The following is a 16026-nucleotide window of genomic DNA, read 5'->3' on the forward strand; positions in this document are numbered from 1 at the left end:
CTATGTCCATGAGCTGAGAAGTTTATGTAGAGCAGTTTATGACGATTAGGTTATGTCTTCTATAGAGAGCCTTTAATTCATTGAGTAAAAAGAAACAGGAGGGAGCGTTTGGTCCACGGACTAAGGAATAGAGGGACTGAGTCTAAAGTCTTATAGCGTTTTCGATTATACAGGATTTGAACGACCCAGGGTTGATCAATCACTATTTTACTATAAATGCAAGTCTTTCATTGGTGGAGAGGTTGCAATGACGTCATTAACCAACCCTGGGTCGTTCAAATCCTGTATAATCGAAAACGCTATTAGTTTAGGCGAGAGGTGATGGTAATTCAAGCGTGCGGGGGGGACTGCTTTCCGCCATATTGATGTAGCGATTCTCACACAGAGATTCTGGGTTTGTTCGTTTTAGCTACACTGGGGCTGCTCTGGGTCTGCTCTACACAGGATAATACAGGACAGATAAATAGTTTGTCCTGTATTATCTTGTTTAGAGCAGACCCAGAGCTGCCCCAGTGCAGCTAAAACGAACAAGCCCTCTGTGTCGGTGACATGGTTACACTCGTGTAGTGGTGCCACTAGACATAATGAGTGACAAGCGTAAAGAGATTAGGCGGTTTTATTATTGTTGTACTATAAATTTTATAAAATACTTTAACTTTTATTACTCTGAGGCTCTGCATACAGTAGACAAAATATTAGAAATAGCAATAATCATTTAATATTAAAAAGAGAAATTATTTTACATTTAACAAAAGAATAAAATATATTAATTAGTTCCAATTTTTATTTTTTAATTCATGCATTAATTTTTTCTATTCTTTTTATTTTTAAAATAAATAATTCCAATTTTTTATTTCTAATATTTAATAATTATTCCTATTTCCTATTTTGTTTATTGCGCGCAGAATCTGACTTTCATTTCTCACACATACGCAAATAGTGAGTTCTATGGGCTTGTTCGTTTTAGCTACACTGGGGCTGCTCTGGGTCTGCTCTACACAGGATAATACAGGACAGATAAATAGTTTGTCCTGTATTATCTTGTTTAGAGCAGACCCAGAGCTGCCCCAGTGCAGCTAAAACGAACAAGCCCAATGTGTGGTGATTATTAAACGAATATGGCGACCCCCCCCCCCCCCGCCACAAACATGCTCCCCCGGTATAGCTTGTGCTCCGTCCCTCTATTCCTTAGTCCGTGGGTATATATTTCAATGGGGGCATGCGATGCGAATAAACTTCTTATTTCTCTTTTCTGACAGTTATTGTGTGAACAGTGTCATGTCCTATTCAATGATAAATGCTGATAACGATTGATTTCAAAGTTAGAATCTGGAAAGTTAAAATAAATTTTGTACGTATTACAATACAATATATGTAATAATTAAATTGAATTTAAGAACAAAAAAATTGAAGAATATTAGCAGAAATATGCTGAAGCCGAAAGCACTCACGCAAGTTCTTAGTCAAGCCAACACCGGCGGTGTGGAAAATACTTTGTAAGATTTTAGCAAAGATAAACAAGTATATGCTACTATTTGTAATCAATTTTGTAATAAACTTATTTATAATATTTTATTCTAAAGTGCTCTTTTTAACACTTATTTAACAATAATTTCACAAAATAAGAGTATTGTATACTTCTTTTTAATTGATGATTATGTCTATAATGCCTACAATATTTATGAAATGCATCAAAATGAGCCATATCTAATTGGTATAAATAATATTTCAGATTGTTAAATAGAGACGGTGGACTGTTAGCTTACAGTGGTTATGGAGATAAGGATGCGAGAGTCACAGCTGCTATTACGAGTAACATTTGGACAGCTTATGAAAAAAATGGAAGAACTGCTTTTAAGGAAGACGAATTACAATTTGTTCTAATGGATTGTATGGTAAGATATACCTAAAACAAAATTCATTTTATACAACAAGAATCTGTTACATTTTTTCTATTTACAGGAAGGGAAAGTTGTTATTACAGAGGTAGCTAACTTACTCTTATGTTTATATGCAAAAGAAAACGTAGGATTTGGCTTGTTGCGAGAGAAAGCACAGGCATTAGCTAACTATCTTGATCAACCTTTAAAAACAATAGCAAACATGCCTTAAAGAGATTATATCTTATGTATTTTTAAGAATTTATTGTTATTTCAACATTTAGAATTTGTCTTAATATATATTATATAAAATAATGCTTATTTATTTATAAGAATTTATAATTTATACCAATACTATGTAAGTATATTTTTATTAATTGAAAAGTGATGTATGTGTGCATCATTTTGGATACATATATATACATCTATGGATTTGTACAATAATGCTATGGATATAATTGCATAATAAATAGGAAATACAAGCAAAAAGCTCTGTCCAATTTTAATAGTACAATAAATCTTTTATTTCATATAAGTTACAATTAATACAAACAATCTGCATTTAATTTTTTTTTTATCTCACTTTACAAATCACACACTATAAGGGCTACTTAATATATAAGAACTCGCCTATCAATAATATAATGTCAATAGTTGCCTGTGTAAATAATTACTATTTAATGCGCAAGTTGTTTAGTAATTCAGTTTAGATAATTTATCGAGATATATGTATATATATATATGAGACTGTGACTGCACCGGCGAAAAATAATTAACAATGTTAAATATCTATTTTTCCGTTCGTCGCTTACCGTGAATTGCACTACTAGATAAGAGTTATTGCATAGAAAGTTCTAAAATTCTATATCTTTATTATACCAGAATTCTTATATTTTAAATTACCATTAAATAAATTTTGATTACGATGTACATCTGCATACATACAATGACCGGACGAATATGTATACACATGTGGAAACGCTTTTTCACTAAGATTTCTAACTGAGAATATTTATATGTAGAGTAATTTGTTTTGGAAACTCGGTGCTTCTAATCGTGCGGCAAAACTAAATCCAAAATTATTAAAAGCACTCGCATACAGTTGTAATCACTCGCACTTAATAGATGTATTCTCAAATGAATGCAACTTGAAATGTAAAATAATCATTGTATGCAAATGGAGCAGTACTTCCATATACGATAACTCCCTTTTACCCGGTTTAATAATTTTCTATCGTTATAATTTTAGTATTTAATGAATGTCAATATAATCTTGTTCCCTAACGCCAAACACTGAATAAGCAATAAATTTGTCTATCATTAGAAATCTCTACCTATGAAAGTACAAACTTTACACGAGTGAAGAGGCGTGTCTTCGCATGTATAATGTGATAATAATGAACATTAATACCGACTATAAATTAATGATTAGATACACGAATTTGAGCTAGAAAATAATGCCTTACATTAGTCTAAACAACACTGTACATAGCACGCAAGATTAACAATATTGGTCCTAAAGTCTCTGTGTAAAATTTCGCAGTACCAAATGAATTGTTGTCGGCCAATTCGCAATCGTATTACATATTTCTCACTGTGTTTGCATGAGAATGTCTGATACATGATATAGTTACATGTATCATTTTAACAGTGGGTATCTCTTTCGTCTGTATGAAACAATTAATAGCAAGTACCAATGGCGCGTAATGTAATCCATTATTTTTTTTTTTTTTTTTTGGTAGTTTTGTACACAAAGAAAAATATCGTGTATACGTGGCATAATAATTTCGCACGTGTACAATACTGATGACATATCTATAACAAGCCAATATTACATACGTCCTTCCATTTAACATCTTTAAATATGAATATATTGTCTAGGACACTTTCTTAATAGGCCCTCGGCAATCGACAACCTACATCTGTTGTAAATGATCTCATTATTACGGATGTAGGAGATCATATTGCAACCGCGGATATTTGTGAAGGAAAATAATTGAATTTTTTTCTGATTATATTATGTTTCATCGGTGCGTGGCAACGAAATCGCATTCTGTCTTTTTTAAGCTTTCGTATCTTATGTGAAATATATATATATATATGTGTATATGATGGATGTTACTCGAAATTTTTTACATCATGTTATGCTTATCTTGCTTCCTAAAATTTCTGTCACGATTGTTTTTTTCGAAGATTAAGCCTCTACTTTTTTTTCCACATATATCTCAAACTTGTATCCTTAATAAGTAGTGTAATAAAATTGCTTTGTTTAGAAAAAATTCCTTTTCATATTAACAATACATGTATAAAGTCAGCTTTACATATTCATTAGTTATCAGTATGCATTTTGGGTTTTGAAAATTATCACGTTAGGTATACAAATATTATTTTTAGCGGCAGTGCGAAGGTAAGTAATTTAGACATTTTATGTTATGATAAGGACACGGATGTGGGGAACAGAATTTTTTTTTCTTTTTGTACAATTTAGTACAAAAATGACAATCTCTACTATGTATCATCTACCGAAGACAAATACTACCGCCGTTGTAGAAATTTGTGTAAAACCGATTGCCTCCCCCCCCCCCCTCTTCTCATCCACAAATACCATAGTCGATTAAAAGTATTTGATAAAGCTAAAACACAACTGCAGCCATTATGGAACAATGTTTATTAATAATATAACTATGTTCTTTGACTATATAGCATACCTGCTTTTAAAGCAGATAGGTGCGCTTATAGAAAAAGGAAGGTTTTGCTTCATGTCTGTTGTATAGCGATTATACGTGTATAAACTGTACGAAATTATTAAACTATCCCTTTCGTGAGATCGACATTTTTTGTCTTCTGGACACTCTGTTACTGAAGAGGAATAAATTAATAATAACGTGATACTTTCGGTTTTTAAAGCTTCATGTACAATCTTGCTATGCAATAAATACATATCTATAAAACTTCTTTATCCTCTCACTCTCTCACTCTCACTCTCTCTCTCTCTCTCTCTCTCTCTTTGCACAGTAATGTCCCTGTAGATTAATATTATCTATAGGAATAGAGAGAATATAATGGAAAAAGTCTGGGTCTTACAATTTAACATTTTAAATGTAAAAACGAAAGCAGTCTTCTCATCTTGTTGCAGCGTAGTTGATCAAACTAAAGGAGGCAAGGGAAAACAAGGACGGATCTAGACATTACATGCGTGAACCCTTCTGCTGCAAAACCTAGAATGTAATCCAATAGTCTAAGCTTAATAAAACACGTATTAAATCAGCTTCACTTACAATTATAATACTTCATAATTCTAATGATGAGTTTCTAATGGGAATTTAGATTGCGCAGAATTTTTATTGTCAATGACTGTTCCGCCTCTGTTACATTGTTGTTATACAACCAATGAAATATGCTAATCTAACTATGGCTACTTTGATTCCCAAAAGCAACCTTCATTAAAAAGCAAACCCAATATATGATATTAGTACACACTATATATATAAAATTCAAGATTGTATTCCGCATCGTATAAATCAATTGTACATAAGCTCTCGACAAAATATACTATGGACAATTCACTCTTATGTCGCATAAAGGATATAATGTATGATAAATAATTTAGCATGCAACAATGATTCATGCAGGTCACGGGGCAAAAAGTAACCAAACCGATGAAAGAAAAAATTCTTTATTTAACGAACGGCATGCGGTACAATAATAATAATAAATTATGGTACATACAACAAATATCAGAGGCAGAACATGCTCATGCGAACAGGCCTCTGGGCGTCACAAATTATTAGGTGGTTCCTCATTTCACACAATTTTAATAGCATATGTGTATATATGTATAGGAGCACATACACAACATACGGGACAAAGCGGGAAATTGATTTGCATATTTTTACTCCCAAAATTTAATCGCAGGACAAATTGAACCATCTAATAAAATCTGTTGCTTAATAAATTTTATGTCTACAACAAAATAGTTCTCCTCGTATTTTGCCTTCTTCTTTCAGACGCTTAAGCAAAATAATTCGAAGCAACTGTCAAAAATTGCAGAAAAATGTATAAAAAGAAATGTATTGCTGAACCAAGCGTGACCAATAGAGGATGTGAGCTAAAATTCGATCTCGCAATAAATGTGTGTATATATATCATATTTATTATACATGTAGTGAATGTAAAGCTCATCTTTGGTTTTCTACCCAACCCAACTGTCAGTATTAGGCAAATTGTTAATACCAAAAATAATACTAGTGTATTTAATTCAATTAGAATTGATAAAAATGTGTTACTTAATTTCATAATAGTGTTAGCAATCAAATAAGTCAATGTTGGATTGCAAGAACACAGGATTACTTTCCCCCACTTGTGGCAACGAAGCACTTGTAAATTTCATTTGTAACCCAATCCTTTCTTCCAAACCGGAAAGCACTCCCAACTGAAGTAGTTAGATATCTATCGCTTCATTAAATATCTCATGCAACCCAACAAAGAAAACAATAATACTAACACAAATTACTTAGGATACCTAGTTTCACTCAAACGGTGAAGATATTTAGTAAGAACGTGATTGAACCGCAATTAATAAATCTATGATTATTATATATCAGTTTAGGACATAACGAAAACAAAACGATCGCATTAGCCATGGCTACTTTGACTCAAATAAGGATGAGAAACAGTCGAATAGGATAGCGGTACCTTGACACGATCTGTGGACTCCTCTTCTTTACTATTGAGCTGACTAGCTCCATATTGTGTATATGTTTCTCGGCTTACAACACATAGAAATTCAGCATGATCGTCATTACCGTAGTTGTATTGAGAACCTATGTTGATTAGCTAAAAGGATAGAAAACAATATTATACATCGCCAACAATATGGGAAAGAAAATTATACAATTGTGCGATTAAGTTTGTAAATTGAATAAGAGAATGTATGTAATACCTGTTCAAATCTCCATCCGTCCGACATTGTGGACACCATTTGTGTCAACTCATCCTCGTGACACTGGATAACTCTATAGACATGTTTCTTCGAATCCCTCTGCGGCCGAGTGTCCCTCAATATGATTCTTTCTTTGACTAGCCGAATGAGTTCTGTGATGTTATAAAATTCCGCCTCCTCTAGTACACCCTCCTCCGTTAGATCCTTGTTGATCACCAGTTTTCCGTGGCGTAGGTAATTTAAAACTGGACTGAAGTATGTGGGGTCGCGGTCAATCAGGTATGCTCCCGTTTCGTCCTTAAAAACAAAGCGACCACTTGAGTTCGGGCGAAATTCTCGCAGACAGGTTAAATTGTTTCTCATTCGAGTGATCGCACAAAGCGCGAGCGTCCCGTGAACGTGATTTAATGCAATGTTTTTTTTTGAAATTCCCGGTAAGAAACAATGTCAACTAACCCTGTCCGAAATAAGGTCCGAGTCTTCCTGACATAGCCGATAGAGAAACGAGTTGGGATCTCTCGCCAGAGTAGTCTTCGCTGTTAAAAAATACGTTCCACCAACATTCAGTCGCACCCACTGATTATTGCACCGCTTACTAACATGATTCTCTGTCATTTCGTGCGAGTTCGTATCGCTGAAATTCGCCATACTTATATTGGCATCAATTGACATTAAGGGAAGCCAGATCGGATTGGATCAGTGACGCCAGATCAGAGACGCCAGTAGCAAGCAGCATGAGGGAGGGAATACCGTACACATGTGCAAGTCACGTACATGTAAGCTCCGCGCTTCGGCTAGTTTCGGACACTAGAAAAGAGCGGACATGCTATTTTTGTCTCCTTTCTTAACTGCACTCGTCGGTACACTTACCATTAATGCATTCGTAATGTTGCTTTAGCTGATCAATAGATGGCACTTATGAATTACAAGCTCTTTTTATCATGTGTTCCTGTTAACATTTTTTAAAATAAAGCATTTCTGTTCTGGTCGTTCCAGCGGGTAATCTTAATTTTTCTACATAATTTTCACAGTGTTAGGATGCTCATAAAATACTTAAATAATTAAAACGTCTCTTTTAAAATTTTTGGAAGTTTTTTGTTGCAAATTCAAAAAGACCAATCGTTAAAAAAAAATTAAAAAACGTCTTTTTAGGACGTTTTAAGACGTCCTAAAGATGTCTTTTTAAGGACGTTTTTAGGACATCTTAAAAATGTCTCATTTAGACGTTTTTAGGACGTTTTAAGACGCAAATGACGTCTTAAGATGCAAATGATGCGCTAATCAATGCAGCGTCTAAAATAAATTCGACATTAAATCATGAGTGCAAATATTTGGAGATAAATGCATCAATCCAAAGTGTTTCATAAATATTTGACGTAAATTTTCAACTACATTCGAGCTCGTACGTCGATCGTAATTTCGAAAATATCTAGCAATAATTTGAATCTTTGCGGCGCGAAGACGCGTTCAAATTTATTCTTAATAAAACGTGTATTTAAGAAAATATTCTTTAGACGTGTTATTCACGCAATCCGAATACTTTTCAACGATCATTACCGGTATTTCTGACGATATTTTCAATACGTCGTTCGATCGTATCCATCCAATAGACATTCGTGTAGTATTCGAATTCGAATAGTCGCCATTTTGAACACGCGAAGTTTCAGTGCTTCGCAGCGCTCGTTATTTTGAGTGGACACAGGTATGGGCGATGCGCGACGGGTGCTCGTGCGTTCGTTTTGCGCGAGAAATAATATCAACGTAGGCCTCGATACGTTAAATGACAATCCGGTGCATACGGTGACCACGAAACTGATATGTAAATTCGTGCAGCCAACGTCGTCTGGGTTCGAGGCTCGCGTATAAAAACGTTCATATATCGCGGATTACCGGCAGTCATTGCGACACGGTCTCTCTATCGTGATATGCGGGGCGCCGCGTCGCGCGCGTCGTCGTCGTCGTCGCCGCCGTCGCCGTCGTCGCCGTCGTGAAACAGCGATTGGGTATCGTGCTGCTGGTACGCTCGTCGGTGCGCCGCTCGAGGATGCCGGTGAGGGTCGACGTGGTACCGCCGCCGCCCGCGAACTCCAAACAGCCGGGTGTCACCAAGTCTCTGCTCTACAACGGCTCGCGCTTTCAGGGCTCGCAGAAGTCCAAGGGCAACAGTTACGATGTGGAGGTGGTTTTACAGGTTAGCCTTTCCTCTTTTCCTCCCCCTCTTCTCTGATTCGCACCACGTCCCCGATGTCGTTGTTTCGTCACTTTTCGGAAATTGCGCCACAAATTGGAGAATGCGCCACCCTTATCGTGGTGGGCGCGGAGACGACTGACGACGGTCACATGTGAAACGATCGCTCTGCACCACGCTTTTTATTTTACTTTGTATCTCTTCTGGGTAGGATCACGTAGAACAACAGAAAATGCCGCTACGTGACGTACGGTATAAGTTAATGTAAAGCCGCACAAGATAATATAATAACGTTGACTTAGTGCTGATAGACTTGTTGAGACGATGCAGAAAACGCCGGTTGTAATTGATTGCCCATGTTAGATCTGATTTCCTGTATTTATGTTATGATACTTCATGTTGCAGCATGTAGACGAAGAAAACAGTTACCTATGCGGATATCTAAAAATCAAAGGTTTGACGGAAGAATTCCCGACGTTAACAACATTCTTCGACGGTGAAATTATCTCCAAAAAGTATCCGTTCTTGACCCGCAAGTGGGATGCAGATGAGGATGTTGACAAGAAACATTGGGTTCGTGTTAATATTTATCTCTCGAGCTATTTATAGCTTATCATCCATTGTATCACTATCATGTTTTTCTTGCAGAGTAAATTTGAATCGTTCTGTCAATACGCCAAAACATTCAACTCTGACACGTTCGATTACGAGGCATTGAAGGGGACAGATTTCGTATTTATGAGGTGGAAGGAACATTTTTTAGTTCCTGATCACACGATCAAAGATATCAATGGTGCCTCCTTTGCAGGATTCTACTATATTTGCTTCCAGAAATCTGCCGCCACGATAGAAGGCTTTTATTATCATCGTAGTTCTGAATGGTAAAATAATACGAATCTCTGTGTCATCACAAGTTAAGAATTAGACAAATTAGTTTAATTTGTACTATTTAATCTTTGATTAAAAATGCAAGTTAGAAAAAGTATATTAAATAAATAATTAATGGAATAATTGAAGATAATTTTGTATTGTTTCAGGTATCAGTCTCTGAATCTAAGACATGTTCCAGAACACAGTATACAGATTTATGAGTTCAGGTGAAGTCGATACTTTTGCTGAGAAATCTTACGATATTCACATCTTTTCTCTTTTAGCATACAGATCTCATAAAAAAGTCACCCTATAAATTTCATTAGATATTTCATGATAAATGTGTTTATTAATTGTGACACTCCTCGCGGTACTGAAACATTTACGGCAAGATAAAATGAAAACTTGTTAATATTCTTTTAATTGACTATAGAATTGGACTATATATGTCATGAGGAAAAATTATGAGGATTGGAGTGCCTATATTTCGTGAATGATGTGAATTGATTATCTTATTGATTGATTGTAAAATTTTCTCGAAATAAATTATGTGGTGATTATCATTTTAAATTATTGGTGTTGATTATTCGGCAATGCAATATAAAAATTTTAGAATATTTGTTTATGTTCATTTTATAATGGAATACATCAAACATTCAATATTTTAAGTTATTGAATTTTGATCGTTTACTAAAACATTGTGTAACGAATATGTGTGCATGACGGCATAACGTCAAAATAAATCGTTTTTAAGAATTCAGTGAAAGCAATAAAAATAATTATGCCATTTATGAGTAAGATTCTTTTTATTCCATGTTAGAATATTTTTATGAGATCTGTCTGCTATATAATGAAAGATCGGGTGTTTTATTGTTGTTTGAATGAAGCTGTATGTATGTCGTAAAAAAAAAAGATGGAAATGAGATAATCGCGAAAACTATTTAAAGAAAGGATCAAGCCTCTCGAGATATCGAGAGTTGATCAATATATTTTACGTTGGAGACATTTATTTATTTATTTTATGCAGTCAATCTCTTTGTCAGACTCTAATGTTTTATACATATAAAATATACGTATACCTGATTTTAACAATAGATACTAGACACATGTTGGCTGTTCATAAGACTTGTCTTCATGTTTTAATTGAGCATTGATGAAATATATCAATTCTCATAGGGAAATAGTACACTGTTGTGATAAGCATTATCGTAATGTAAGCATATGATGTATATAAGTTTATGAGCTGTAATGACTAATGTATAGCTTATCCGAGATTTGTATTGGCATACTACAGCTTTCATTTGCATGTCGTGTTTACGAGACCGGTCTTAATCATCAGTGATGTTGATGTTTTAGACTATATTCTGTTCTATATTATTTTCGATATTATGTTTATCAGCGTTGTTGACTAATAATTTTGTTTTTTTTTTTCTTTTATATTTGTACTAATAATCTGTCTAAATACTCAAAAAAAAACTAATAGAGCGATATGCTTTTTACGAAGAAGCGCATACCGAATCTAATTCGTGTAGCAAACAGTCACTTTGGATATCGGAAAACGTAGTGCATATATGTAAGATATATATATATATATTTAATATAATATCAGACACCCTTAAGGGAGTACACTGACATTGTTAATTATGTTAAGTCGATCTTTACAAAATAATCTATTGTTATCATGTCCTTTGTAAGCTAATATTGTTGTGTATCGCGCGCGTCTTTCTTTAAGGAGAGTATCTTTATATTAACAGTTATTGATATCGTTCATAAAACTGTGCAAAATTTCACATATCGATTGATGAGTTGCATTCTTTCAATACAACGTCACAATTTACTTTGCAAGCTGCGGAATTCCGTTAACTTCGAATCGAATTTAGCTCGAGATCTCGCTTTAACAATATACAACGGGAAGTATAACATTTATTTTATAACAATCGGCGCATTTCCTCCGTACTTGTTTACAAAGGGATTGTTTGTTTTATATTACACGCATATGTCCATAAATATTTGATTTATTTTTGCTATACAACCGTACGTGCTTTAAACTGGAACACAGAAAATATAGTACTTATAATCGAATATAAATCCGAGTCAGGTCACGATTTATTACACTACGATTAGAACCACTGTAGTTCCAGTGGAAATATATCGATCAGTGAAAGTTGCAGTACTCAGATTATAAGAAAGTAATATTATAATACGTTGCCAAAAAATATGGAGAATATTTCGCCAACTTCATTAAATTCAATAAAAAAAAAAAAAAAATTGATTAAACTAACTAACTGTAACTAATGGTTAGAATTAGAAATGCGTTTTACCATATGTAGCAAGAAGCGTATAGAACAGGCTCTCTATTTTCTATCTTACAACAAAATGTTTTACTATTAAATTAGAAGCAAATTTTCTGGCAAACGGGACGGCATTTTTCATTCCTCCCTTTGTTTTTTGAATGTTTTCACATGGCCCCCTTAAATAGATCTCCTCCGTATACGAAAAACTTTTACTCTCTTTTGTAACAAAAAATATATATATATATGTGAAGCAATTATCGGAAGAAAAAAAAAATTACAAAGTAGGAAATTTACCTGAAGTTTTTTACATACTGATTACATGCATTGTGTATAGTGTATAATGTGAAGTTAAGTTTATTTAATACATCTCACAGACAAGTAAGCACATCGTGTTATATTTATATAAAACAATATTATAATATAATAATTCTTTTTATATACACATATAATTTAATTAAGTCTAACGTAATATAAATACATCTCATGTGCTTTCCTGGCATCGAGTTGATTTGTTACAGATATATCGTTTAGAGATCGAGTGTGTTTTCTATCTATATATATATTACACACACAAACGCATCTCTTGCAATCATACACTGTACAAGTTAATTTATCCTTACACTTACGGGTGAAATTAAATAAGATAATACTTTTTAAATAACGCAATCGAGGAATTTCCGGACGCGAAGAAAAAGATCGAATCCCTCCGCGTGATTCGCAATTCACACGAAAAGAACAAATAAAACATTGAAGAAATCCGATCGATCCGATCGATACAATATAAAAATTCGTGCCGTAGAGTCAATTTATTGCTCTTTGTAAAACCGTTCCTTTAAAAAATATATAGCTCTTCCGCGGTCGGCAATCGGTAGATTCTAATAGTAAAAAGGTTCCGCGAGGACAAGTAATTGAAAATATATATTCAGACTCGTCCATGTATATATATATATATGTATATATATATCGCTAATATATCCTGAATTAGCTGCTCTAGACTTTCTACACTTACGCTATCATCATTAGTCTACGCCACAACCACTGTAGACTTAGCGAACTTGTACTTTTCAGTTCATTACACTCGCTGCTTTCGTAAGTTTACAATTGAAGAAAAAAAAAAAAACCATTCCGCTCAGAGATACGTTTGTGAGGGGTTGAGGGGGGGGGGGGGAGAGGATGCTTTTCAAACAACGGCCAAACAAATTAAAGCGACTTACAAGAACTTCAAAGTATGGGCACACTCGAGTCGCGTATATATCGATCGATATATGTGTGGGCGTATTTTATTCCGTAATCCTAAACGCGATGGAAAGTCGTACGAGCTCTGCGATCGACGATACTTAATAATATTTAAGCATTTCTTTCTGCTTACACATCGTACGCATCTCCTTTTTTTCTTTCTCTCTCTCTCTCTCTATCTCGGACAACCGATGGCACGGATATACGACAGTTTGCTTCTCTTTAAGCTCGTTCATCGTCACATTGTGCACAATTCGCGAATGTGAAAATATATATGCAATATGAAATATGTGTCTCTCGTAATAAACGCAACAAGTATCTGTCGTCAACGTTGGCAAGTGGCAAATCGGAATTTTTATTATATACTACTCTCAATCTAATGATCTAACGATTAGTTGCTATCAATTATAAAACAACATCGGGAAACGCGCTTGTAATTCTCGACAGAACGGCGAAAGGGGGAGAGCAAGAGCGCTGGTTGCTGCATGTCGTTTTGTAAGTAACCGCTACCCTGATTTCTTCCTTCTGCTACTTTCAAGACACCGTGCAGGAGTTGCGGCCGACGCAACTCGTACGAGAGTCCGTGATGCTGCCGGGCGAGCTGCCGGGCGTCGACAGTCCATTGTTGTGGCCCACCCCGACGAAGCGTAATTTCCGATGATGCGAGCCGAGACTCTTGCTGGAGCTCAGCGAACGGTTGCCGTTGTAGCGCAGCTGGGACGTGGTTGTCATCGCGTACGATTTCAAGTACGACTTGATCGACTTGGGCAATGGCAGCTGTTCGATACTGTAAACCGTCGTTCGAGCCACTATCGCGCGACACGCCAGTTCTTGCAGACTGAGCACTGCAAACAAACGGCACACCATTTTATTCCGTCTCTTTTTTGCCAGAAAAATTTGAACAGATCGCTATTGTTACCTTTATTCGAGCGCCATAATCTTTCCATGCCGTTTCTGTGCAACGCCATGCGTGACAGTTCCGAGAAACTCTCTCGGATATTGAAGTCGCAGAGAGGCGAGACTTCGAAAAACGCCATTCGATTTTTAGCAGCGTAAGCCTCCGCATCTCGTTCTCCCACTTGCCTCTTGAAAGCTAAGTGAAGACGATTGCCTACCAATACTTTCGGCACACCAGGTGCATGCTGTGATATTTTGAATTTGTCAGTGATTCGTCGTGTTACAATAATGGAGCTATAATTAAGATTGTTACTAACCTCTTCCACTTCTTTCAGCCATCTATCGATGCCATCAAAGGACCATTTATTGGTTATGTCATACACCAAGAGAATACCTTGAGCACCCCTGGAGTAAGACCGAATGATTGTGCAGAATCTACCTTGACCAGATGTATCCCATAATTGTAACTTTACTCGTTTTCCATCTAACAGAATAGTGGTAGTTTTGTAAGCTGAAAAGGAATATGTAGGAATAATCAGTCTCTTAAATAACAAAACAAATCTTGGAAAAAAATTGTTGCGACGGAGATCAAAACAATATACAAATTATTCCGCACAAGTTTTCAATATTGATACATTTTCTTACGCAAAGATTAATATTTTTATTGTCCAATAAAATGAATCAGATTTTTCTCGCGAACAGGATTAAATCGAGGAGAAACTTGACGATTTTTTCAAAACTAAAGAAACATACCGCTGCCACTGCAGAACGGCGACTCTGCAGCACCGTCTTCGAGACCGCTCAAGATCTCTTGCTTGCCGACGTCGCTGTCACCGACCAGCAGGAATTTGAGCAGATAATCGTACTGTTTCTCTTGACGAGGCTTCGCCGTGCTGGCCTCACCTGCTGCCATATCCGCCTGTGAAATGTGAACCCGTCTGCAAACCTTGAGCATACTGCAGGTGAGCCTCGGAGCGACGCTCGCCCTGCTGCTGTCACGCTTCCTTCCGTGTTTGCAAGTCGCGGACGGACCACCACCACCGCCGCCACTTCGACGGCGACGTCGTCGAGCACCTGTCTCTGGTGAAAGCTATCGCATCGTGCTGCGGTGCGTAGAATCGCCGCGTCGGCTTTCTCATGGATCTCACTCGTCGATCGGAATCATCTGCTTCTCTGCGCTGGAAGTATTTTCTTAACCGTATCACGACTTAGCCTCGACAATGCGGACGCGAATCATAACAAAACAAACACACCGCAAGGCTGCACTTTCTCCGCTGTTGTCACGCTATCCCTGCCACACCGCTGCCTACTTGCACGATACGATATTTCGCGTCAAAGTGTGCGCTGCACGAAACCTGCGAAGGTCGAGTGCGTTCGCGATCGCACCGCGATCAACCGCGAATCTTAAGGTATGTTCAAGTAACTTGTGTAAGGCATGATTCAGTTTTTTAAGTATGCATTATACGGTTTTGCAGGTTGACCAAACATATTTTTAAGTTATTTTTCACGAAGATATGAAACATGTGCGATATTTTAAGTTAAGATTGAAGGAGATATGGCCGGAGCACAGACTTTTGCATAAAGCATAACGCATAAGCATAAGGAAATTGATTGGTCCATTTCCTTATGCATTTGCTTATGCTTATATATAGACCAATCAATTTCCTTATGCTTATGCGTTATGCTTTATGTAAAAGCTTGTGCTCTCGGCTATATACT

General features: G+C 36.0%; 4 protein-coding genes across 5 annotated transcripts; 2 read left to right on the plus strand and 2 right to left on the minus strand.

Annotated features, from left to right (window-relative positions):
• The first annotated feature begins 1133 nt into the window (after nt 1-1133).
• Lamtor2 (Late endosomal/lysosomal adaptor, MAPK and MTOR activator 2) lies at nt 1134-2369 on the plus strand. Its single transcript, XM_012363056.2, has 3 exons — nt 1134-1496; nt 1733-1895; nt 1963-2369. The coding sequence occupies exons 1-3, from the start codon at nt 1429-1431 to the stop codon at nt 2110-2112; spliced, it is 381 nt and encodes a 126-aa protein (XP_012218479.1). The 5' UTR covers nt 1134-1428; the 3' UTR covers nt 2113-2369.
• Nucleotides 2370-3596: 1227 nt separating this feature from the next.
• On the minus strand, nt 3597-7566 carry inc (BTB/POZ domain-containing protein inc). Of its 2 annotated transcripts, XM_012363055.2 has the most exons (4): nt 7279-7563; nt 6823-7119; nt 6576-6716; nt 3597-5098 (listed from the first exon to the last, which is right to left on the minus strand). In XM_012363055.2, exons 1-4 carry the CDS (start codon nt 7492-7494, stop codon nt 5069-5071), a joined length of 684 nt encoding a protein of 227 aa, XP_012218478.1. In that variant the 5' UTR covers nt 7495-7563; the 3' UTR covers nt 3597-5068. The 2 variants fall into 2 exon arrangements, with proteins under 2 accessions (XP_012218478.1, XP_012218477.1); XM_012363054.2 differs by lacking the exon at nt 3597-5098 and having other exon boundaries at nt 5541-6716; nt 7279-7566.
• Nucleotides 7567-8510: 944 nt separating this feature from the next.
• On the plus strand, nt 8511-12157 carry LOC105669854 (glucose-induced degradation protein 4 homolog). The gene is made up of 4 exons (XM_012363027.2): nt 8511-9013; nt 9416-9583; nt 9659-9891; nt 10048-12157. Exons 1-4 carry the CDS (start codon nt 8867-8869, stop codon nt 10109-10111), a joined length of 612 nt encoding a protein of 203 aa, XP_012218450.1. The 5' UTR covers nt 8511-8866; the 3' UTR covers nt 10112-12157.
• Nucleotides 11880-15765, minus strand: Rab40 (RAS oncogene family member Rab40). Its single transcript, XM_012363026.2, has 4 exons — nt 15061-15765; nt 14625-14818; nt 14330-14552; nt 11880-14255 (listed from the first exon to the last, which is right to left on the minus strand). The coding sequence occupies exons 1-4, from the start codon at nt 15260-15262 to the stop codon at nt 13945-13947; spliced, it is 930 nt and encodes a 309-aa protein (XP_012218449.1). The 5' UTR covers nt 15263-15765; the 3' UTR covers nt 11880-13944.
• Nucleotides 15766-16026: the final 261 nt, after the last annotated feature.

The sequence above is a fragment of the Linepithema humile genome, chromosome 3 (genome assembly GCF_040581485.1).
Source record: "Linepithema humile isolate Giens D197 chromosome 3, Lhum_UNIL_v1.0, whole genome shotgun sequence".
NCBI classification, from domain to species: Eukaryota; Metazoa; Arthropoda; class Insecta; order Hymenoptera; family Formicidae; genus Linepithema; species Linepithema humile.

Coding starts and splice junctions, on each gene's coding strand:
- Lamtor2 (XM_012363056.2), top strand. CDS start 1,429: ATGCTGAAGCCGAAAGCACTCACGCAAGTTCTTAGTCAAGCCAACACC. Junction 1,497..1,732: donor GGCGGTGTGGAAAATACTTT/GTAAGATTTTAG, acceptor ATAATATTTCAG/ATTGTTAAATAGAGACGGTG. Junction 1,896..1,962: donor TTGTTCTAATGGATTGTATG/GTAAGATATACC, acceptor TTCTATTTACAG/GAAGGGAAAGTTGTTATTAC.
- LOC105669854 (XM_012363027.2), top strand. CDS start 8,867: ATGCCGGTGAGGGTCGACGTGGTACCGCCGCCGCCCGCGAACTCCAAA. Junction 9,584..9,658: donor ATGTTGACAAGAAACATTGG/GTTCGTGTTAAT, acceptor TTTTTCTTGCAG/AGTAAATTTGAATCGTTCTG. Junction 9,892..10,047: donor TATCATCGTAGTTCTGAATG/GTAAAATAATAC, acceptor GTATTGTTTCAG/GTATCAGTCTCTGAATCTAA.
- Rab40 (XM_012363026.2), bottom strand. CDS start 15,262: ATGCTCAAGGTTTGCAGACGGGTTCACATTTCACAGGCGGATATGGCA. Junction 14,553..14,624: donor GGCTGAAAGAAGTGGAAGAG/GTTAGTAACAAT, acceptor AAAATATCACAG/CATGCACCTGGTGTGCCGAA. Junction 14,256..14,329: donor ATTATGGCGCTCGAATAAAG/GTAACAATAGCG, acceptor GTTTGTTTGCAG/TGCTCAGTCTGCAAGAACTG.
- inc (XM_012363054.2), bottom strand. CDS start 7,494: ATGTCAATTGATGCCAATATAAGTATGGCGAATTTCAGCGATACGAAC. Junction 7,120..7,278: donor CGGACCTTATTTCGGACAGG/GTTAGTTGACAT, acceptor TTTGTTTTTAAG/GACGAAACGGGAGCATACCT. Junction 6,717..6,822: donor ACGGATGGAGATTTGAACAG/GTATTACATACA, acceptor CTATCCTTTTAG/CTAATCAACATAGGTTCTCA.